The sequence below is a fragment of the Prinia subflava genome, chromosome 9, assembly GCF_021018805.1.
Source record: "Prinia subflava isolate CZ2003 ecotype Zambia chromosome 9, Cam_Psub_1.2, whole genome shotgun sequence".
Lineage (NCBI taxonomy): Eukaryota > Metazoa > Chordata > Aves > Passeriformes > Cisticolidae > Prinia > Prinia subflava.
The window spans coordinates 18,430,744-18,454,105 of record NC_086255.1 but is presented as its reverse complement, the minus strand read 5'-3'; the positions used below and the strand labels follow the sequence as shown (position 1 = coordinate 18,454,105).

Sequence of the window (23,362 nt, the reverse complement as noted above, 5' to 3'; positions counted from 1 at the left end):
TAAATCGTATTTATAAACTACAAACTTGGGCTTTTCCTGCATTCACAACATCAAGGAACCTGGGGAGATAGAGCTTATTTATAAAGACAATAGTGCTTGGGAATGGGAAGACAAAAGGCTTGACCACAAACTGAGGGAAATCCTATATTCCTGATTTCACACGTTCTGCGACCTGGGAACACATGGCAGCACAGAGAGGCAACCAGAGGGACAAGGGGTCATCCCAGCAGGCTGTCCTGACGCCCTCTGGGCCCACCAGGGAGCACAGTGCCACCCAAGAGGTGAGATCGGAGCGGCAGTGTCACCCTGGGCAGGGCTGCGAGGGCTGCAGTGGCCCCAGCTGACCCGGCTGGACCGGACCCGTGCCCCGGGGGCGATGACCTCTCCCGGAGGTGGGAGGGCAGGAGGAGAGCGGGCGCTGCCTCGCAGTCCCTGCGGTGCCGGCGTGCTCGGGGCCCGCGGGCACTGCGCGGGGCTCCTCGTGTCCGCCGCCGCGTCGGGGGCTCCCGGCGAGCGGGCACCGCGGCCGTGCCCCGCTGCTCTCCCCGCCCCGGGAAGGCGGGCTGACAGCGCCGGCACCCCAGCACTCGGGGGCTGCTCCGCGCCGCCGCCCCGGGCCCAGCGCTGCCGGCGGGGACGGCGCTCCCACAGCGCGGCCCTCACGCAGCCGGGCTCGGCGCCGCCCGCGGAGCGGGGCTCCATCACCGCCGCCCTCGGCCGCCACCGGCGGGGTTTGCGTGACACCGCCGGCACTCCCCGCCGCCGCTTTATGTAACCCGCCGCTCGGACCCGCTTATAAAACGCCGCCGAGGCAGAGCCGGCGCACTCCGAGCGCCGTTGCAGCCGCGAGGTAACGGCGCGGTCGGGCCGGGCCGGGCCGGGCCGGGGCGGGGGCGGCCGAGCAGCGCTGCTGGCGGGGCCGGGGCTGCGCCGCGGGCTGGGCGAGGAGAGCGGAGCGTGGCTGGGTCGGGTCGTGGCTGAGTGGGGACAGCGGCCCGCGGGCCGTGGGTGGGAGACAGAGGGGCACTGCCGAGAGGTGCTGCTGCAGCCCGAGCCTACCTGTAGCCTCTGCTAGGCTTTTCTCGTCCTCCTGCCGTCCGTGCACACATCCGCTTGCCTGTGCTAATCGGTAGCTTTACTAAAACCAGTATTAAATAAAGGGTGTACGGTCGACTAAACCACAGAACCTAGCCAGGACAGATACAAGAAAAATGTTCAAAAGTCTAACAAGGTCTTTGTCCCTAGTGTCACTGTCATCCTGTTGATTTTTCCCCCCCATCATCTGTTGTGCAACCTTTCAAGTGTATAAGCCATTTCTTGCTGATGTAACCAGCCTATCCTGTGTTGTCTCCCATAATCAAGTTTTTCCCAGGGTTAACTAGTCTTAGACTTCAGTATGGGTCCACACTAAACAACCCTTCCTTTGCCCCTTATTTTTATTTTACTTATACACGAAAAGCTTCTGCAACTTGTTGAGCTTTTAGTGGTTGGAAGAGTCAGAAAGGAAAGGGCAATTCTGTTTTCTTTAAACCTGGCTTTTGTAGCTCCAGTTTCTTAACAGGGTGACCATCTCTCCCTCCCTGAGAATCTACTATTGCTGTAGTGGTGGTCCTACTGGTTATCACCCTCACAGTCCTGGGTGGAAAGAAGTACAGATGGTGGGAAAGGGGTGGCTGGTGGGATACTTCTACCTTCACACAAAATTCAAGGAACTAGCAATGGATGTGTTTGTGGACAGGTCTTTCTCCTTGCTCTTTTAACCTGATGAGCACCTTGGCTTTTCCCAGCATCACAGTAATTTTTAGCATGTGTAATTGTTATTTTAATCACATTAGTATCTCTGAAACAGAGTTGTGCAGCAAACAAGATGCTTGTGACTGGCCTTCATTTTCATAAACACAAACATTTTTCTTGCTGTGGTTCTTTATATGGATTCATTAATAGGCTTTCCCTGCTGGCTTTGTTGGAGGGCAGGGGTTAATCATGTTATGACTGAAGAAGGTGAGCTTGAGTCTCTTTCAATGGTAACAGCTTCCATTAGTGGTACTGACTGTGTTGCAAAAGATGGTGACCATCATAGGTAGGCTTGTTTTTGCCCCTTTAGATGCCCTTTGAGCAAGCATCAATTACTTCAAGAACATGTTGTTCTTAAAGGTTAGTTCTAAATCTGTGGGTTTCTGTGCCTTTGGGGATACCGGATGCCTTCTGGTGCGGATGTCCATCCTTTTGGAAACTTGGCACGTGTACCGGTTGGTGTGGTGTGCACGAACTTGCTCTTCCAAGACACTTTCTGGAGAAATCTTAGTTCACATGTGCCCTTCCCTGCGTGTTTCTGTGTTCTTCATCTCAACAGATGGGAACTGCTCAAAACAACAGTGACCCCAAAAATCTCCATGCAGTGGAGCTTGACCTGTGTAACAAGGACATGATGTCAGACACCTTTGATCACAGCGTTATTTCTGTTGGAGAAGAGGAAGGAGCAGGCAATTTCCAACGTTCTGTTCCAACACAAGAGTCCCTCCGATCGCCTCGTGGCTCCGTTGTGAGCTTCCATAACATCCAGTACTCCGTTAAGCAGCCCAGTGGATTCCTTTGTAAACGGAAAATCGTGGAAAAGAAGATCCTTCATAATGTTAAGTAAGTGTTTGCTTAAGGAAATACTAGAGGGTAGGAATTAATCTGCTGCTGTGAACCAGTGACCTCGTGTCACCTTCTAGATCCAGCTGTGCTGGTACAGAAATTACTGCCCTGCTGCCAGTCAGCAGTTCATGTAAGCACTTTGATTTGCTTTTAGGCAAAACAGCTGGGATATAGCTGAAGCAGTTTCAGTTATTGATCTGAGCAAATTAGGACCAAACTTATGTGTCCTCCTGCCAGAAGATCTGAGGGTTCCCTTAACTATGACTCAAGGTACAATCAGAGGAAATGAGCAACAGAGAGCAGCTGTTGCTTTTTTTCAAGACCCTGCTGAGCAGGGGAGACACTTAATTTCTGTCTTTCGCAGATTCCTTTTTATGTCCAGTTCTGATTCTGCTCTGACTGGCAGTCTGGGACGGAAAGGAAAAATGCTTATTGATTTCAGATTTAAGAATATTTTAATCTCTGAAATTTTTTTTTCAACAGCATTTTGTTCACATTTCACATCTACTAAAATCTGCATATGGGTGATCCTTGTAAATGTCCTTATTTGTAACAACTCTTCCCTTTTTCCAGTGGCATTATGAAACCAGGCTTGAATGCCATCCTGGGACCAACAGGGAGCGGGAAATCTTCGTGAGTACCTTCTGCTCCTTTAAATGGACAGTCAGCTGTTCAAAGTAGATTTGGGATGCTGAGGGTTAGGGGAGATGTGAGGTATCTGCATACTTAGACCTCTGCATGCCTTTGAGAAATCTGGTGATGCAGTTTGACCTCCTGCCCCTCTGTTGGCTTTGCTGAAGTTCTTGCACCATGACTGTGCCACTCTCATCTGCTCCAGCTGGTGCTCTGTGTTACTGCAGTCATCTTTGGTGGTGGCCTGAGTTAAGATACCAGGCAGAACTGGGATGACTGCAGTTCAGGTATAGGCTCTGTTCTGACTGCTAATGGGGTGCAGGATGGGGTACAAGCTCCCCTGGGGCATGGAAGATGTCACCCCCTCTGAGCTCCCTTCAACAAGACTTCCTTGAAGCTGCTAGGTCAGACCCCTCTCTGATAACTGACAGGAATGTGGTGTAATGCACTCTGTAGGATGCTCTGGATCCTTACCCCAGCTTGGCTGTGGCCTGCTGGTGGGGGTGCACACATGCTTGAGATTTTTGGATGAAGACACAGAGAAATACCCTGTAGACCAACTCCATTCAGTGCTAATGCTGTTTTCTCTCCTGTTGTAAGAGAGCTGTTTGTCAGTCTCTGACTTTAAGAATGTCAGACACTCGCAAATATGGCCAAGGTTCACACAGGTGTGTCTTTATGGTGACCATTGATCTTCTTCTCTAAGGAGACTGCTGGTTAATCAGGATGCTTTCCAGAGCAGCACTTCATCAGGGCAGTTTACTTACCTGGCAGACAGCATGGCCTCTGCATTGGCAGTAAGGAGAATCCAGTGATACGTTAAAAAAATATTACTTTCTAGAATTAATCTTAACTCATGTCTTGTTTACACACATATAGATTAATTTCCTTGAGATCAGAGAAGTTAGTTCAGTGTTCCCCTGGCTGGAGAGCAGCCTGCAATGACTCAGCAGGATGCTTTTGTCTCTGTGCATTTGAGGTTATCTGTAAATACACAGACCAAGTTTATGTCTGTAGGGGGTTGGCTTCTGTGAGTTGTGAGCATCTGTACACTGCCATACTGCTGTGGCACACCGTGTGCTGCCAAATCCTGGATGTACACCAGACTTTCTGCCTGCAGAGTAGGGGAAGCCCCTTCCTGTGCCCTCTGGTTAGCAGCACACTGTGAGCAGGCTGTAACTCAGTCCTGGCTGGTGGTACATACCCAGTCAAGGGTAAAAGCAGCAGTTATTGCAAAACCTAATGCCTGGTGTTTGTTTGAAGTCTCCTAGATGTGCTGGCTGCCAGAAAGGACCCAGCAGGTCTGTCTGGAGAAGTGCTTATAGATGGTATCCCTCAACCTCCAAATTTCAAGTGCATCTCAGGATATGTTGTGCAGGTGAGTAACTGCCTTCCTGAAGGCCTGGGAGACCTTGGGATAGAAGACCACATAAGATGAGGAAACATGAACAACTAGTTTAGGTAATTTTCAGTGATCCCTACAGAGCCTAATTTGATAACTCAGATGTTACAGTTTTTATTTTTCATCTGGGATATGGAAGACAATAAGATCAAACTGTTATTCCAGCCTAGTCAAGCACAGAGGTGTGTCTTCCCATAGCCACATGATTGCCCACACTGCTGGGCTACTGTGACTTGTCCTTTGGACTCTACCCTGACATGCTAGTAAAGATTTTTAAAAAAGGAGGATAAAAACCATGACACCCAGAATCTCTTGTTGTTAAACTCAGAAGCAGTTTTAGCTGGCAGAAGTACCTTCAAACTATCAGACAATAATTCTAGGAAATAAATAGATCCCTGCTGTTCTTCCTCTGATTCTAGCTGGCTGTGACAGAGGTTCATTCCACTCGGAGACAGGAAAAGCCAGCTGAATCTGCGGAAGTGGGTGGAGGCCTGGACCAATAATAGACCCTCAAAGCCCTGGGGAACTTGGAGAGAAGGGGATTCTTGGCAATTGTATGAGCAGCCAAATCTGGAAACCATCCAGGGTTCTGACTGCAGGCAGATATGACACAGGCAGCTGAAAGCTGCTAGCTGGGGGGCCCTGGGAGGATCTGTGGGATGAGACTGGTGCTAAATCTTGATCCTGCAGGTCAGAGATCCCCAAATCCTCAGCGGGTGATGAATAGCCAGTATGTTTCTCACAAGTGGTCCCAGTTTGAGACTTTTGTCTCTCAAATGTCCAAAGCAACCAAACATAACCTTAAAATGATAAGCAACTTGGTGAAACATTAAATGGTCTCTCCTCCTTGCCATCCCAGGCAGTACTCCCTGGACCCAAAACTATAAACACTGAAGTCCTACATAATTACAGGATCATTTTTATGCAGATAAGCATATAGGCATGCTAAGTCATATGTTATCCCTTTAAAACTGCTGATGGTCTCTCCATTCATGCTCGGAGAGTGAAGCATGCCACTGATGGTTATGTTTGGTATTAAGCTTAAATTCACAGTTTTGTTTCCAGTATAGTGACCCAACAGTTGTATTGGGGGATCTGAGAGTGGAGAATGCAAGGCTGGAGTCAGGCTGAGGGGGTGTGGAAAGGGAGGGTGTGAAATGCCTAAACCATCTTTGGCAGGAAAGCAGCACATTCTTGTCTTCCTCTGTTAACTCCAGTGCCAAACATGGTTGACTGGTGTATCATGTGTGCTAGTGATATATTACATCTGATATGGGCAGAGTCCCAAAGCAGGCAAGAATCTGCTGCCCTTCAGCTTAGAGGATGTTATATCAGCTTCCAAAGATGGCTGATGTAACAGGCATGTTTCTCAGCAGCTACCCAGTGTTGCAGCCTTTTTCTCATCATATGGTAGGATACAGAATTGGTACAAATACCATAGTGAGAGTGATGGAGACGCATGGAGCTCCGAATGGACCCGATGATAAATCTCTGTTTGACTCATGGTTGTTGTGGGTTGCTGTAGGTTGCTCAGGTCTGTCACCTGGGTGGATTTGATTCTCCCTCAAAGTGCACATGACTGCTGAAGATTTGTAACCTTAAAATAAAGTCTTAGGTCCAAGAGTTGTACATAGCTGAGACATGGCAGGAGCATCTTGGTGCAATATTCTTGCTTCTCTGAGAAACTGCTGCCAGTGAGGAACTGGGGAAAGCTCCTTGTTGGCAGCTGAACTCAGCAGGTGCTCTGGATCACAACGAGGTATGGCTTATAACTGGGAACAAAGCTGACCAGAATGATTCCATGAGTGTATCTACCTTGAACACTGTGCACTAGCAATGTCCTTTGGCTCCAGCTGGACTAACAGAAGTTTAACTCTACATAATCACTACCTGCTCTGCCTTGTTTTGGCTAGTAAGAAAAATGCACATGCAGTACAAAGCAGCACTGTCTGCACTTCTCAGCCTGAAAGCAGGCTGAGGGGGTGCTCGGTGTAAGCTGTGGGGCCTGCAGAGCTGCAGTCTCCCCTTGACTGCTACTGAGGACTTTGAATTTCATGTCATGTAAAAGTTGAAGGAGTTCAGACTGAGTTCCACTGTGATCTGCAAACAGCTTATTTGGTAGCTGCCACTAAGGGACTCTGGTGCCCACTGAGCAGCTGAGGAGTCTTTCCAACTGTCCATTTGTACTTTCAGGATGATGTTGTTATGGGCACGATGACAGTGAGGGAGAACCTGCAATTCTCTGCTGCGCTGCGACTCCCCAGCTCCATCAGCATTAAAGAGAAGGAAGAGCGAGTCACCCAGATAATCAATGAGCTGGGATTAAGCAAAGTGGCTGATGCTAAGGTGAGCAGCAAGAACACTTTTCTAAGAAATCATACTGCCTCTGGCAACTGAACAACCTGTCTCTGGGCAGTATGGTGTATGTAGTGCAGTTACAGGAAGCTAAACAGGAATCTGACTAAACCATATTGCATGCAAGAAATCAGTCTCCAGCTCAGGAGGGAGCTTGGAGAGAGGTATTTGTATTTGCTACTAAAAGGGGAAGAATTTGGACCATGTCCAGCATGTTGTATAAATTCAGAAGGGAGTCGCTTAGTCATTGCATCTCGGAAAGTTGTTCAGTCACTTCCCGGCTTTGTGGAACAAGACAAGAAAATTGTTTTCTCATTTCTGAAAGCTCTGAGGGATGAAAAACCGGTCTTTGATGGAAAAGCTCTCTGCCAAGCTTGTATTAAGAGGCAAGCTACCAAAAAAAGGCATCCCTACACTCCAATGCCTCCTCTGAATGCTGTAGCCTCACTCTGTCTCCTCCTTGTCAGTGTCATCCTTGTTCTCTAAAGTCATAAGGCACCTGGTACCTCTGAAAATGAGGCTTAGCATAGTGCTACACAATCCGTAAGACTGAGACAAATTCACCTGCTGCTGGCCCTACAGTTCATTAAAGGGACTCTGAAAATGAAAACAGCTGCTGGCTGTGGAAAGCCCACAACTCCAGAACATGCATTGACTGGGTCTTGCTGCAAATCATATCTGATTTCTTCTGCTTGCAGGTAGGAACTGAATTGATCCGGGGAGTGTCTGGAGGGGAACGGAAGAGAACCAACATTGGGATGGAGCTCATTACAGAACCACCAGTCCTTTTTCTGGATGAACCAACAACTGGCCTTGATGCCAGCACAGCCAATGCAGTCCTCATCCTTCTGAAGAAGTAAGAGTTCTTCAGAACTGTGTTGCAATTTGGTTGTCAACTCATTAGTAAAAATAGGAATGTTCTTATGACTGAGCAATCCTTAAAAGTGCTTCTTTAAAAAAAAACACCCAAAAAACTCCCTAGACAAATATACTCAGAAGTGGTGGTAAATTATTTGTTTGGGTCTCTTCCAAAGCCTTTTTAAGCTTATGGGAATCTTTCCACAGCAAGCATTGGATTGGAGCCCAAAAAGCAGATGTAGCTTGGACAGCTTCCCTTTGCCACAATGAAGAGTAGACTGGGAGGTCAGGCCCTGAAATTATAAATTCTTGGCCTTCCATCTGAGTCTTATTACACAACAACAATCTTGAACTCAGATAAAACTTCACCTGCAGATTTACCCTCAGTGTCCTGTGTTGTGGAGATGAACTGTCTTCTGACAATTAGAGCAAAGTTATATGCAAGGAGGATGAAAGAGGCTTATTTAATGAGAATGACTTTCTAATCCTTCTCCTGGGTTTGTGGCATGTTGTCTGGTTTTGCCTGTGGGGGTTGCCTTGTTCTGGTGTTTGTGGATGAAAACATCATCAAGGGTCCTTGTTGGGCATCAGTGCTAAAGCACTTGAAAGAGCATCTGACAAACCTCAAGGAAAACTTGTTTTGAATTTTCTTTAGAATAAATCTTCAGCATAAGAGCTAAGAGAAATCTCAGCTGGTGAGACTTCCACAGCCTGATAAGTAATGCCTGGTACTGCATTGAGCGCAGTAGGACTGTTCCAGTTAGTCAGGTTGACATCTGGTATAAAAAACATGTAAGGAGGGGTTTGTACACAGCTGTGGCCTCGGGCTTTGCTAGCTACAGACTACATTGTACTTTGGCTACCTGGACTGCAGTGATAGTCTGCTGTAGTGATGGATGCTATCTTGAAAGTCTTGCAGGCAGCATCTGACACAGTGACAGAGAAGGGAGAGAAGTTTTTCTGGGTCAAGACCCTGAGAAGTTGCCAAGTATTTATCTTGGGTTTTGATGCTTGGGGGTTACCTTTCTGAAATTCAAAGTCTAGTGTACTTAAGAGATGTTTTGTTTCTATTTCAGGCTCTCAAGAAGAGGGCGAACCATCATATTTTCCATCCATCAGCCCCGTTATTCCATATTCAAGCTGTTTGACAGTCTGACATTGCTGGCGTCAGGAAAGGTGCTGTACCATGGTCCTGCAAAGCACGCCCTGGAGTACTTCAGTTCTATTGGTAAGTCTTCCATGGCAAGAGCAAAAGCAACTGGCTCATGAGTGAAATCTGCTTTGTAGATTCTTGCCCTAGCATGGGATAACAGGCCCGTGCCTTTCTATCACTAGGATGTTAAAGACTGTACACATACAGTCAGAGCAGCGCTATGTTAGAGCAGGAAAGAGAGAATGAAAAACCCAAAAATTTTCAGACAAGAGAGCATGGTTCTCTCTTGCATTTGTTTTGCCTTGCACAAGGACAAAAGCCAAGAGTCACTTGGACATATATAAGCATGATGTCCAGCAGACAAGATAATGCTTGTAGTTATACCAGGCCTTGGTGGCAGATCTGGTGGTTTTTGAACCACAGCCTGCAGATTGGCAGCAGTCTGTACAGATTGATCCAAAAATATGCTCTAGGCTGAATGCAGGTGGGCAACCAAGAGGACAAAATTATGGTGTACCTTAAGATGGGTAATTAGTTGCATTGTTGGGTGGCTGTGCTCTCTCCAGCTAAGCAGGGTGAAGGTCTCTCACTGTAACAAACAGAGAATGTGGAGTGAGCTGCCAATCTGTAGATGCAACTGTGGACACGTTAGATTATAACCTTTTCCTGGCTTTAAAGGAGATGCTTTAACCAATGTCAGTACTTCTGCTCCTCTTCTTAAATAGCCCACTTCCTTTCTCTCAGGGAAGCTGTATAAGTGTCTTTGGGTTTGTTTGTTTTTAATTTCCTCCTTGTCCCATACTTAGAACTGTATTATAAGAAGCTGCTCTTGGACAGCCCTTCCTCATCCTTGTGACCAGGGAAACACCAACAAGAGCTTAGCCTTTAGAGGAAATATCTGAGGCTGTAGAGCACACATCCAGAAATCTCTGCTGAGGAACTGGGTGTCTTTCAGAGTGGAATGTAGTTGAACAGCACTGTGAGGGAGGCAAGAGTAGTCCATACTGAGCTGTGGTAGAAGTTAGAGATTCCTCCTCACCTGAAATCAGTAAATAAGCATCTTTGAAGCTCTTTAGATACCCTGGATTCACCATCTCCTAAATCCTGTCCATCTACTGCTGTAAAGTAACACTTAAGAAAAGCAGTGAAGTTTTCTGGTAACAGGTTATGGAAAAGTGATATAGTATTAGACCTGACCTTCTGAGGTGTGCCCTGTGCAATGCAAACATGTTGCCTGTGTGGTTTTGGTTTGATCTGTTCTGTTTTTTTTTAAGGATATGAATGTGAACCCTTCAATAATCCAGCTGACTTCTTCCTCGATGTCATAAATGGTGATTCAACTGCTGTGGCAGCAAGCAAGGACGATCACAGACATGTGGACACAGGAAAAGGTAAATTGCAAAGGAGAAGTCCACTGCTGGCTAGTGTAGAAGGGAAATTGTATGTGGTGATTTGCAAGCTTTTATTCTCTGGGTTTCAATGAGTCTAAGGGCATTTCATTATCTTTCTCTTTTTCCTACTAATAGATATACTTTCTTTTGGGCTTCTTTAAAGAGATCAGAAAACTTTTAAATGGATTTTTTCACTTCAGTAGTATAGGAAAGCAATGACAAATACCAAAAATTTTAAAAAAAGTGTGAGGGAAAGACTGGAAAACCTCGAACTTCTTAGTCTCAAGAGGCAGCTGACAAGTTTTAAGTCACGTAAGAGGCAACTGCAGAGAAGACAAAATACACAGGCTAAGGAGTGTTGGATTTACAGGAGAGGGAAAGAGATTGCAACTGTTAAAGAACAAGTTCTCTACCAATATAGTGAGTGAAATATTGGAAATACTTGCTTGGGGATCATGTAGCACATTGTTGACTGAAGGACTGTAAGGAAACAGATTTTGCAAAGCTGTTTTCGGTGATGTGAATCAGAGCAAATACTGATTTTTCCCAAATTCAATGAAACAAAGGTTTTCTGGTGTCATGTTAGAAGAATATGACCATTTTATGCCAGAAAGAATGGGCAGATTAGCTAGGTTCAATTAAAACTGTAGGAAAAACCTCTCACTCAAGCTAGCCTCTTAAACTCAGAGCTAAGGCTTGAGCAACTTCAGTTCTCTGGGCATTTCTGCCTTTTTCTTCAGCCTGCAGAATTGCTGAGCTTATTGATGGTCCATATCTGAAGGTCAGGTTCATAGGGAATCACAAGCCACATCTTGTTTTTCTCATTCAGAAGTGAGCAGTGGAAATGGAGTGGCAGAAGACAATGTGGATAGCAGTGTGGTAGATGTGCTGCACCAGAAATATCTCAGCTCCAGCCTATATCAGAGCACAAAGGAAGCACTGGGGAAAGTGGAGCTTGGACGGGGAAGCAAGCAGAGACTATCCAAGCAGGAGCATGAGATTACCTATGCAAACGGATTCCTCACTCAGCTGTACTGGGTGTCCAAGCGTTCCCTGAAAAATCTCATCAGGAACCCACAGGCTTCCATTGCACAAGTAGGTAACAATTGCTAAAAGTCTCAGACTCTTGCTGATCCCAGTCCCATAAGCTGCACTTTGTATGACAGAATCATGTTTTCAAAGGCAATGAGGGAAACAGAAGTCCTGTGCCACTGCCATGTCAGTGGTGTGAGATGCTCAGCTACCTTTGTGGCCTTTGGAAAAAATCTCCAGTGTATTTAAGCATAAAGACTACTGCACTGAAGATTGGGGTGCAGGGAAAGTGCTCCTTTCTCTGGGTCACATAGGGATCTTCTAGGGTGATACTAAAATGGTGCCTCACTTTAAAATCGGTTATTCTATAAGTGTGTTTCTACTAAACTCTCCTAGCCAAAGAATGAAGTAGAAGAGTGAAGAGGATAAAATCTGAAAAACTGTCATAAGGATTTTAATTCTGTGTGTCATAGGTATACATTGCCTCAGAAGAGCAAGGCTTAAGGCAGGTGTAAATCTTAAACCCTGCATATGACTTAATAATGTTAGTTCCTTTTTTTTTGCTTACCTGAAGGATTTCCTTTTTTCTTTCTTCTTTCCACTTCCAGATCGCAGTGACTGTAATTCTAGCCTTGGTTGTGGGTGCTATCTTTTTTGGTGTAAAACTGGACCGAAGTGGCATTCAGAATAGGTAAGATGGAAAGCCGTAGCTTTGCTTATTTTTCTATCTGTAGCAGTCAGGTTTGAGCACAAAGAAGGAAGGCCTTGAGATCCACTTGAAATACTAAGAAGGGTTGGGTTCACAAGTCTCAGTGCACAGTTCTGTCAGGCTTGCACATAAGTACAAAGGGGATGTAAAAGCGAAGAAAAAGGATCCAGCTAAGATTTACAGTAGCACAATTAAATGTCTCCATTCTGTGGTCAGAGAAGAGCACTGACTTGATGGTATGATGATGTCTGAGGCTACCAGTGTTTGAGGTAGTTGTTCCCTCACTTTTCCACTGTTCTATTTTGCCTTCTAGGGTTGGATCCTTGTTTTTTGTCACTACAAACCAGTGTTTTTCCAGTGTGTCTGCAATTGAGCTATTCATCAGAGACAAGAAATTATTTGTGTAAGTAGTAAGGCACTTGGACTGTCTCATACCCTGGAATGAGGTGGGGCAGTACCTTACACGCTGAACAAAATCATTACCACCAAAGATTGATTGCACCCTTGCAACATCAGATTGTAATAGTAATGCCAAGTCAGTCTGTAGAGCAGGGACCTGAAATGCTAAGAGCTGGGGGAAGGAGGAAATGCTTTTACTTGCTTACTGTGTGGCAGTTTACTGCTTTTCCTACCTACTTTTGGTAACAGCTGGTTTTGAGGTCTGCGTGTGAATGCTGCAGACCGTGAATCCTTCCTGCCCTCTTTCTCACAAGGGCTGACACACAGTCTTGCAATGGTCCTAAAGTGGCACGACTGTGCAAAAATGAGGGGAGAGTTCCTGGAAAAACTTTGCAAGGCATGCTCAGATGAAGGGGCTGCTGCCTGGCTTACAAGATCTTGTTTATAATCAAGTGCATCTCTCTGTTTAGAGGGATGTGCTTGATTATTACATCGTTGTTATAAGTAATTACTTTGATATATCATTAAATATAGTTACTGTAAAAGTATTTATGTGTAATAACTTTATATTTATATATATACATATATAAATATGTTTTTGTATGTGTGTATATATATGTCTATGCCTGTAGATACAGTATACACACATGTATACATACATATTTGTTGAAAGTGTAGTTTGGAGATGCCTCCAGCTCATGCAATAGAAGGACAAAAGACAGATCCTATGCAGTAAAAAGGAAGCTGGAGATTTATGCCTGGAATGTACATGTCCACCCACAGGCTGCTCAGAGCAGCTTGGTATTGTCCCTAACAGCTGTTCAGGAGTGAAATCCCCCCACAGTGCCATTTCTTGCTAGTCTGCCCTGCTTGCCAGTGTAGATTACCAGCTGTGTCATGGGGATTTAGGCACCTCACCTGTTAAAGCATCTTTTCCTGAGCTTCATTAAGCAGTAAAACAATCATAAAGACATTTAATTGCCTTGTGAAATGGAGGTGAGTTGATGTCCCAAAGCTGTTTTCCCATTGTTAGATATCATTCCTTCTTCCTTGGAAGCAGCTGTGTGAGTTAGCAGTGGCTGAAGTGTTCCTCCAGTTTATAGAAGCCTAATGCTTCCCTGTGCCCTTGTATTAAGGATCTTTTTCTTTGAAAAGAGACTTGAGAGGTTTTTTTGATATTTTACTTAGCAATCATACAGTCTTTCATTCACTTTCCTTGGAGGGCTGTTGGTTTCACTGCAGGGTCTAAGAGACAGATCAGCCCTTACTTCACAGAGTGTCTGTGGTAGCACAGAGAATATAAGCAATTTGCATAGAGAGGAGAGAGTGGTAGAAAGAGCTGAAAACAAATCAGGATAAACCAAACACGCACTCTGAGCCTGCTTCCTACAGAACCTCTAAACCTGTACAACTCCCCTCCTTCCTGTCCTCGCAGCCATCAGTACACCAGTGGATATTACCGTGTGTCTGCCTACTTCCTGGCCTTGATGATAGGAGATCTGCTGCCCATGAGAACTACTCCAGCCATCATATTCTCATGCATCACTTACTGGATGATTGGTAAAGAATTGATGCTTTCATTGAACCTGTCATCTTCCAACACATTTGATTTCTGACTTAACCAGATTCCTGTATCTAATATACTGCTTCTTGAACCTCCAAGTGATTTAAGTGCTTGGCATCCTAACTCTGGAGGACTCTGGGGCAGGGGCAGACACCCCAGCAATCCAGCACAGGGGCCTGCCTGACAACATCTTTTGGTAATGCTCTTTGGGCCTTTGAAGCATGCATAGTTCCTGCCAACTCCAGACTTGGTCTTTCTTCCTGATTGCCTGTCTTGTACAGGAATCCAGGGGTACCTTTCTGGAACTCATAATGTGGTTGTTTACTGGACTCTTGCCTTCCTGTTTTTTGACAGGATACCAAGCTGTTGCAGGGCGATTCTTCTTCTTCATGCTGACCCTGATACTGGTGTCCTACACTGCCACAGCCATGTCCCTGGCTATCAGTGCTGGCATGGAGGTGGTGGCTGTGGCAAATCTGCTCATCACCATTTGTTTTGTCCTGATGCTTGTAAGTATATGAGGGGTTTGTGCTTGTTTGGTGGAGGGGAGAGAAGAGCTGAGACCAGCTGAGAGGGCTGGGTTGAGCTAGCCCTAGGCAAGCTAAAATATCCATAGTCCAGTGGCACATCTGCCCCATGCTTGTGATTTTATTGTCACTGTAGTCAAAGATCTACTTCTGCCAGCTTGTAGTCTAAGGGTGGGGTGCAATTCAGTAGTTGTGATGCCACCACAGCTTTCCAGACAGTGTTGCTTGTTTTTATTAAATTGTCCTTACAAAGATTGATTTTAAAAAATCTTGCATTTTCAGTATTAGAAATCAAAGTGATCAACTAGATAATTTAAAATGAAAAAGCCTTGAAATAAACTTTAGATCTGTTGATTTTTTTTTTACATTAATTTTTGCTGCCCAAGTGGGATCAGAAGGCACAAACCCTCTCATTTTTGTAATTCAATATTGCTCTGGGGTTCAAGAAATTACTTCAGTACTCTTCCCCATGGATTTTTTAAGGAACAGAACAAGAGAGAGAGAAAAAGGAATTTTGACTACTCATAGATGAGAGCTGTGAATTCTTTTTCAGAGAGATGATGCTGGTGATAAAACTTCTTGACTGTGAGACCTAACAAATTACGTATTTCTTGTTAGATGATTCTTGGTCACTGTCTGTGTACAAGCTCTGAGCCCCAGCACATCCCTTATTCTTTGATTTGCAATTTAACCTACTTTTGCAATAAGCCAAGTGATAGTGCACTGCTTCAAGTGCTCACTGTGGGTGAGAAGCGTGCATGTGTAGTGAAGGGCAGCTGATGTACATTAAGTCACAGTGTATAGGGAGTGACACGTGCATGTCCTGAAAGTCAGTGGGGTAAGCAGAAGATCACTTGTGATGAAGCAGAGGCTGAAGTGTCACGTTTAGCTATGAAGACCACTTGTGGTAAGAAGTAAAAGCAAATATTTTTCCAGACAAGAGAAAACATGGATAAAAGATGTAAGAGAGAGAACACTGAAATAACAGCTCTTAAGGCTCCCCATTTTTCTCCTTTTTAATTCTCCACTTTCTCATCTCCCAGTCATCCTTCTTCAGCCTCTGGCTAGCTCTACCATTGGACAGTCCTCCTGAGTAAGAAGTTGTGATCATGCTTCTTAGCTCACATGTGGTTGTAGAAAACCTTTCTGACCTCTTTGCAAGCAGTTCAGCTGAGGTACTGGGGAGTGCTGTTGGGCCAGCAGCGTGGGAGTGCCCCAAGGCTCCAACTCATGTCTGTGGGTACAGGCGTGACAGCAGTAGTAGGTCCATTGGTTCCAGTGCACCTCTGCTGGGAACTGCAGCATCTATGCAGGAATAGTATTATTTACAGTAAACAGAGTTTTTGACTCATCAGTCTCTTCTGTCCTATTTCAGATCTTTTCTGGCCTCTTAGTGAACCTGCCTTCAGTAATGGGCTGGCTGAACTGGCTCAAGTACTTCAGCATCCCCCGATATGGCCTCACTGTGAGTAGAAAGTAGCATTGGTCTCCTCTGAGTAATGTAGCCACACTGCTGCTTCCTGGGGAGGTTTTGAGTAAAGTATGAAGTTCTCTTAAAGCCAGATTTGGTTTGTTTCATTGCATGAACGTGGTAAAAAAAAAAAACAAACAACAAAACAAACCAGTGAGCCTCAAAAAGGAAGCAAAAGTTGGAACACTGTGTGAGAGCTGGAAGTCCCTCAGAGACTGAACAAACACTTTGTGCTACAGAATCAGTGCTGCTTGGACAGCAGCAGAGCAAGCTGTCTAGTCAGGCACTAATTCCTAGCCTGAATAGTTGATCCCTGTGGTTTAGAATAAAATCAAATACTGTGCAGCCTCTCCAGACACTACTGTATGGGTGGCCAGTCTGGGGCCAGTGACTTCCCAACTGGTTAAAGGATTTACTATAGTACACGAGTGTCTCAGTCTTCAATGTGGCTTCCTTTGAAGGGAAATTTGACTTTTCTGAATAGTAAGGAGCTGGGGTACCAGAAATCTAAGGGTGCAGCTACTTGAAACACAGTAAATAGATAAAGCAGGTCACAGGTGGGAGTTGTGTTTTGATCTCCTGTTTGCATCCTGGCCAAGCCTCTTTGGAAGGAGTAGTGTCCTACTTTGAGTAACAAATGACTGAAATGAATGCCGGAACTGGTGCAGGGTGGGAGATGTGGGAGACTTAATTGTTTGGGTATCATTGAGGTATTTTATCAGTGTTACTCAGTGTGGAAGTGTCCTCTGAGATAGCAGTGAGTGCAGGATGCCAGTGCTGGGGAACGTTTCATCTCTTGCTCTGGCTTACTGTGCCATGCCTTCAGTGTGGTGGTGCTGGAGTGTCTGCATGGTTCTATGGATCAGTAGATTGACCCAGGTGAAAGTGGATGAACAGGAACTTGTAGCTGACAAGGCAGAAACCCATAGCTAAGTAACTTTGAAGCCAAGGCCTGGGACAACAAACCACCCTGCATGTAGAATTTGGAGTAGTTCCTAAGAAAGGCAGTCATTAAGAGCTTGAAAATAAAAGGACACATGAGCACATGATTCCAAGAATAGTGGTATGTGTATTCTAATAATCAAGTTCTATTAAAGTGTTTCAGTTTTAACACCCCAAGCCATGAACTCCACAAAAATCCTGTCTGCCTCTTTCCCTAGGCTCTTCAGGTGAATGAGTACAGAGATCTCTACTTCTGTGGTGAGAAGAAGCCAAATGCTACAGTGTTTGTGGGAGATACAGGCAGTTGTCCCCCCAATATTTCAGAAGAAATGTAAGTAACTCATGGTGGTTCTGGGCCTGAATCGTGATGACTTGCTTAAAGGGAAGTCTGACTGTGTCAAATTTTTATACTATTTGCAGAATAACCACTTATAAGCCAGTCTCAACAACATGTCCCAAAGTAATGTATTGTAGGATTATACAATAAAAGCTTAACAATCACCCAAGAGTGAAGTAGGGATGAAACTTTACTTGTAAAAATAGGCAGAAGAGCTAAATTAAGTTTTGTATTTGATAACCTAACCCTGATTGATCAGTTTTCCTAAACAAATCCAGGGTCACTTAACAATGAAAATGCAGTGTGTGGACAGCTACAGAATTGCTGGAAAGCTGTAGACCTGTGATCAGAAACATGCCTCCACCACAGAACTTGTTTATAAATATTAACCTCCCTGCAGATGCAAGAGAGCCAAGTGGTGTCTCGCCCAGTGCTCCATTTTGCCCCATTTGAAATATTCCTGGCTATGATACCTTAAGCTGTAGCAGTGCAACTATTTTGTGACACACACTAGAGAGATGGCAAACTGAGTGTTTTGCAGGGAGCAGTGCTAGAGGACTGTTTCCACAGTTTTTGGACTTCACTGATTGTTGAGGGGAAGTTAATGCTTCTGTACTTACCATGGTTTAAGGTGGTTCTGAGGTTTCCTTATAAATAGCCAGTTATCTATAAAGAACAATTAGATTGCTACCGAAGAATTACGAGAACTAGAGATCTAGATTTGTCCCTTGAGTTTTATTTTCTGATGGGGTCTCTATTTCTATCACCTGTTTTGCAGAGTTGAGGGTAGAAGGATCTTTGGGAAACAGGAATAAAAGTAATTCCCTGAAGATGTGTGCCACACAGTAACATGAACTTGTGCCCCTTGCTTTTCTGCAGGTGTTCTGGTGAAGCATACCTGTGCAGCCAAGGAATCGCTCCTACCAACTGGGCAATGTGGGAAAACATAGTGGCTCTCTTCTGCATGACTGTTATCTTCCTTATCATTGCCTATGCAAAACTCCGGTTTATGAGGAAGTTCACATAAGCTCCTGTGTTGCCTTGCCCTGCAGCTTCTCAGGTGTTAAAACTGCAGAGCTTGTTAGGGCCTACTGCAGATTGCCAAAATGTTTCAGCTGACTTTGCTGGACTTCAGATGGGAAGCCTGTTCCCCCGTTTCTGGAGCGTGATCTCCACACGCTTGTGGGTTTTAAGAAAAAATGCATTAATGTACATTGCATAAGTGATTTTTCCTAAGAAAATATAATTCTCATAATTCCTTAGGTACATATCAGACTTTATATTGTAAACCGTTATTATTATGTGGCCAGCTTATACACAAAGTAATTCATTGAACATGTGAGCTTCTCCGTCACAAAAGGTGGAAGGTGATGGTGGCATTTATGCTTTGATATGTTGCCTTTGTTAGTGGCTGTCACATCTGTGGAGAGACAGAGACCTCTCTGTCCTCCAAGGTGTTGGAGATGCATTTGAGTTTGAAGTCAGTACAGAGACCAAGCACTCGTTACCAGGAAAGAACAGTTATATTTCTAGTAGCTTCTCAGTGGAAGCTACTTCCAGAAACAACTTTAGCTTCATTAAAAACTAAACAGCAGTGGTGTGAGATTTCTCACCTAAGAAGAGAAATATATACTGTTGGACTGCAGAAAAAAGAAACCAAAGAACTTCCCTCCCCACTGTGACCAGCAAGAAATATATTTACTACTTAAAAGGAAGGGAGGGAGTTGCATTTTTCTTTATTTTTTTTCTAAATAAAAATCTGTATACTTACTACTGGCAGAAGTTTTTAACAACAGACTCAATTCTTAGCTGCACTATCTCTCTATAGTGCTACTTACACTATGGTCTGAAAAAACCCTAGGTAGACTCTGCTGTGTCCACTTCAGCAACATGTGCCACAGTCCCACAGGACAGACTATCGTGCCGGTAGCACCTCAGCGGCAGCAGAAGAGATGCTTTGAAATTGCATTAAAACCTGCAGATGTAAGCGGATCAGCTAAGCCCAAGGAAAACATCCTCAAACACAGGAGTGAAGGGTTTTTCTGCGAGGGGCGGGCTCGCAGCAGCCCCTGGACCAGACGTGCGGTGCGAGTCCTGCCGGGGCCGTGGCCATGAGCGGTCCGGTTGGGTGGGAAGCGGGAAATGACCGCACTGGCGGCGCAGCCGCACCGAGCACAAACCAGGCGCTCTCGGTTCTGCCTCGCTGCCCTTAACAGCTGGGGCAAAGCACCCTCGTACCACGTTTTACACCCCTGTATTTGTATTTGCAGCCGCGGCCCCGCAGCGCTCGCACACGGCACACCCTCCCTGCCCGCCCCTCAAGGGCGGAGGCTCCGGGGCTCCTCCCTCGCCGGTCCCGGGCTGGCGCGGGCCGGAGGAGGCGGCTCCGGGCCGCGGGAGACGCTCTGTGCCCATGGCGGCCGCGGCGGAGGGGCCGCCCGAGGCCGGCGCGCAGCCCCCCAAGCGTAAGGGCCGGAGGGCAAGGGCTGGGGCCGGGCGTGCCCCGGGGCCGCGGCGCGGGGCTGGGCCCGGGGAGGCCGCGGCGCGGGCAGGAGCTCCCGGCGGGCCCGCGGCCTGGCGTGTGCCGGCCGGGCCGTACCGCACCGCTGCCGCCGCCGCTGCTGCCCCGGGGCCCGGCCGGGTCCTGCCCGCGCCGCCGCTGCGGTCGGAGGGAGCGGCGGGCCGCGAGTGGCCTTCGTGTGCGAGCCGGCAAACGCTGCCGCCGGGGAAAGAGCGGCCTGTGGGGTTGGGGAAGAGGTGCCGGACTGTTCCGGGGAGGGCCCAGCGAGGGCAGATGGCGGTGGAAATGATTTTGGAGAAGAAAAGCGGCGATTGCCGCTTTCCGCAGGTGGGGTCTGTTGAGGCCCTTACGAAGCGGACCGGAGCTGCTGTGCTTCTGTTCCGAGTCAGTGACTAGAAATAAACAGCAGCACCGTGCACAGGTGCTCAGAAGTTCTCCCCAAATTGCTTTACTGTCTAAGTACAAGAGGGGGCTAATAGTTGTCGGTGCTGTCAGGCCCTAAAACAATATTTGGTAATAATGTTGGTTCTACTTCAAAGAACCTGCCATGGTTTGTTACCTCTTCGTGTAAAGAAGGCAACTTACATGGAAAGTAGCTGTAGGCAGCTTGAAGAGGGAAAAGAATGGGTCCATTTAATGATTCTGTTGTGTTTCTGTACTTGCTATAGTTTGCCTTAACCTGGTAATGTCTTTACCTTGAGTAGAGGATCCTGCTGTTGAAACTGCAGAGGAAGCTAAGGAGCCAGCGGAGGCAGACATCAATGAACTCTGCAAAGACATGTTCAGCAAAATGGCCACTTACTTGACAGGTGAACTGACAGGTAAGGCACTCCAACACTGATCTGCAAGATCTTTCTTTTCATTTTGTTTCAAATAAATCTGTGGCATAGTTTATGTAAACTGTAACTAGATCACATCTGGTAAGACTTGGAGTCCAAATTTGGCACCTTGCTAGGCTGCTAACAACACTGAGATTAATTATATTAATTTAATGAAGTCCCAGAATAGCACAAGTATTTTTCAGAACAATTCAGTGTGATATCAGCAGCTTAAAAATAATTCTTTTTCATCTTGAAGAAGTTTGTACATGGAAAATCAATCTAACAAAAGTCATTTAGGTTAAGACAGAGTAGGAGGGATGCACTACAGAGAATGGAATTTTTTTTTCCTGAGAGCAGGAATCATACATATTTGCCGACATATATGCTTTAGAATAAACTGCTGTGCAAAATTAACTGGAGCAAAGTAAACTGCTCACCAAGTTAATGCATTGCATAGGCTCTAATTTTGAAAGCACTCCTCAGCACTACGGATATGCACAGACTTGAAGGATATATGTTACAGATTACCAGTCTGGATTTGTGCTGTCAGTTTTCTAAACCTAAGTGTCTAACTGACAGAATTAAGAATAGAAATATGAGGACTTAGTATATTTTTCTCAAAAATGTTTAGAAGTGACTTCATCAGTGCAGTTGATTTTTGCAATTCACAAAATGTCATCTTTTTGTAGAGTGTATACTAATAACCTGTATTGCCATCTAAACTGTTGTGCTTCATTTGGCTGTTGGTTTGAAATCTCTTGAAGAGTCTGCACACAATTCAAACCACATCACTTTTAATTAAAATAAACTGTATTTTTTTTAAGCCACCAGTGAAGACTACAAACTCTTGGAAAACATGAATAAGCTGACTAGCTTGAAGTACTTAGAAATGAAAGATATTGCTATAAACATCAGTAGAAACCTGAAGGATTTAAACCAAAAATGTAAGTACACCAAATAAGGTAGGGGTGTAATGAATGGTGCACTTGCTTGGGAAATAAAGCATCTTAGAGTCAGAAGGTTCACACTTTGTTACTGCTGAAGGAAAGAAAACTCAGTGATATAAATGTGCTGCTATGCAATGCCAGTCTTGTACATTTTTTTCAGCTTTAGACTAAGTAGACTACTGTAAGAGAAAATACATCTGAATTTGTGTCCTGGGTTTACCACAGATTCTGGATCTGATAGGAATAACACTTCTTTTAATTCATGTTCTCTTGTTACTTGTGTTAGAGACTAGACAGTATTCTTAAACATTTCATATTTTCCTAGAACATGGCTGTCAGAGTCACCACTTAATTTTGAGGCAGGAGAGGGGACCTTTTGAACTGTCCTATTTGAAAAATGTAATAAGAAATTTGTGTGTTTCAAGTGTGAACTGCTTCTTGGAAATGCATTGCTGAGAACTGACAGATGAAATTTTTACACTTTTTAAAGATGCTGATCTTCAGCCATATCTGGAACAGATAAACCTAATTGAAGAACAGGTTGCAGCTCTGGAGCAGGCAGCTTATAAATTGGATGCATATTCCAAAAAACTTGGTAACTATCATTCTCCACTGTTAAGTCCTATGCTGCTTTTGAGTATAAACATTGTGTGTGAAGTGATAAGCACTGGGAAAAGATTCATGTAATGAGTTACATTATGGTGGACTAGTACAGGTGTTGTTAAACTACTGCTTATTAGGGAGGCTTGATTTCTTTTTTATGGTATGCACTTACTTATATTTTAAAGACTGATGTTTAACCTTGTAAACTGAGGGATTCATAATGTTCCACCAGGCACCCAAGCCCTCTTGGCTTAAATTAATACTATTTTCTGACTTAGGCATGGGGTCCGTAAGAGAACTTATTGTACAATTATATTTGCCTAAATGCATTAGAAAAAAAGGATCCTGAATGATACAGTAAATTAGCTTACAGGATGCAAATCTTTTACCTACCCAGTACTAAAATAGTATTTTTCCTTCTGCAGAAGCCAAGTACAAAAAACTGGAGAAACGATGAAATTACAACAGTATGTAAGGTGGAATTGGGCAGTGAATCGGATTAATCTCTGGTTTTGCACAGCAGCAATTCTGTATGTTGACAAGGATTTGGTTACAGCTGACATGGAGACTGGAAACTTTTTCCAGCTGTTGAATACAGTAGGCTGTATTCAGGCCTAAGGCTGAATAATACTTTCCTCTTCTCAAGGGTACTGTTGCCTCAGTTCTGCAGTGAGAAGTAGAAGCTTGTCTTTAGCTCATGTCGATACTGGCTATATGTGTGTTCGTCCTGTTTTGCACATGAAATACTTGGTCTAGGGAAAGTCGTCCATAATCTGTAAAGACATTTTCCCTTAGTAGCAGCAGGACCTAAACTTCAAGTTTTCCTTTGTTGAGCTCTGTTGGGAAGATACCTGGACCTTTGGACTTAATGGGTGGGGTATTGAAAACATTTCATTTTGGTATCCCCTTTTATCTGTTTGAAATAGAAAGACTAATCACAAATTTACAATAAACTTGCTGCATTTATTTCTGTGGAATCTCAAATTATTTTGGAAAGATTACACAAGCTGTTTTGTTTATTTTTTTCAAAGGGGTCTGTTAGTAAAGACAAACTCCT

At 44.9% G+C, this 23,362-nt stretch overlaps 2 protein-coding genes across 2 annotated transcripts; both read left to right on the top strand.

Annotated features, from left to right (window-relative positions):
* The first annotated feature begins 480 nt into the window (after positions 1–480).
* On the top strand, positions 481–19,184 carry LOC134554799 (broad substrate specificity ATP-binding cassette transporter ABCG2-like). Its single transcript, XM_063405741.1, has 16 exons — positions 481–850; positions 2,354–2,637; positions 3,214–3,273; positions 4,537–4,651; positions 6,869–7,021; positions 7,729–7,886; positions 8,965–9,116; positions 10,316–10,432; positions 11,262–11,527; positions 12,073–12,155; positions 12,487–12,576; positions 14,008–14,132; positions 14,491–14,645; positions 16,039–16,128; positions 17,295–17,407; positions 18,293–19,184. Exons 2-16 carry the CDS (start codon positions 2,354–2,356, stop codon positions 18,438–18,440), a joined length of 2,109 nt encoding a protein of 702 aa, XP_063261811.1. The 5' UTR covers positions 481–850; the 3' UTR covers positions 18,441–19,184.
* Positions 19,185–19,718: 534 nt separating this feature from the next.
* Positions 19,719–23,271, top strand: BLOC1S2 (biogenesis of lysosomal organelles complex 1 subunit 2). The gene is made up of 5 exons (XM_063405743.1): positions 19,719–19,878; positions 20,639–20,755; positions 21,580–21,699; positions 22,193–22,297; positions 22,731–23,271. Exons 1-5 carry the CDS (start codon positions 19,827–19,829, stop codon positions 22,760–22,762), a joined length of 426 nt encoding a protein of 141 aa, XP_063261813.1. The 5' UTR covers positions 19,719–19,826; the 3' UTR covers positions 22,763–23,271.
* Positions 23,272–23,362: the final 91 nt, after the last annotated feature.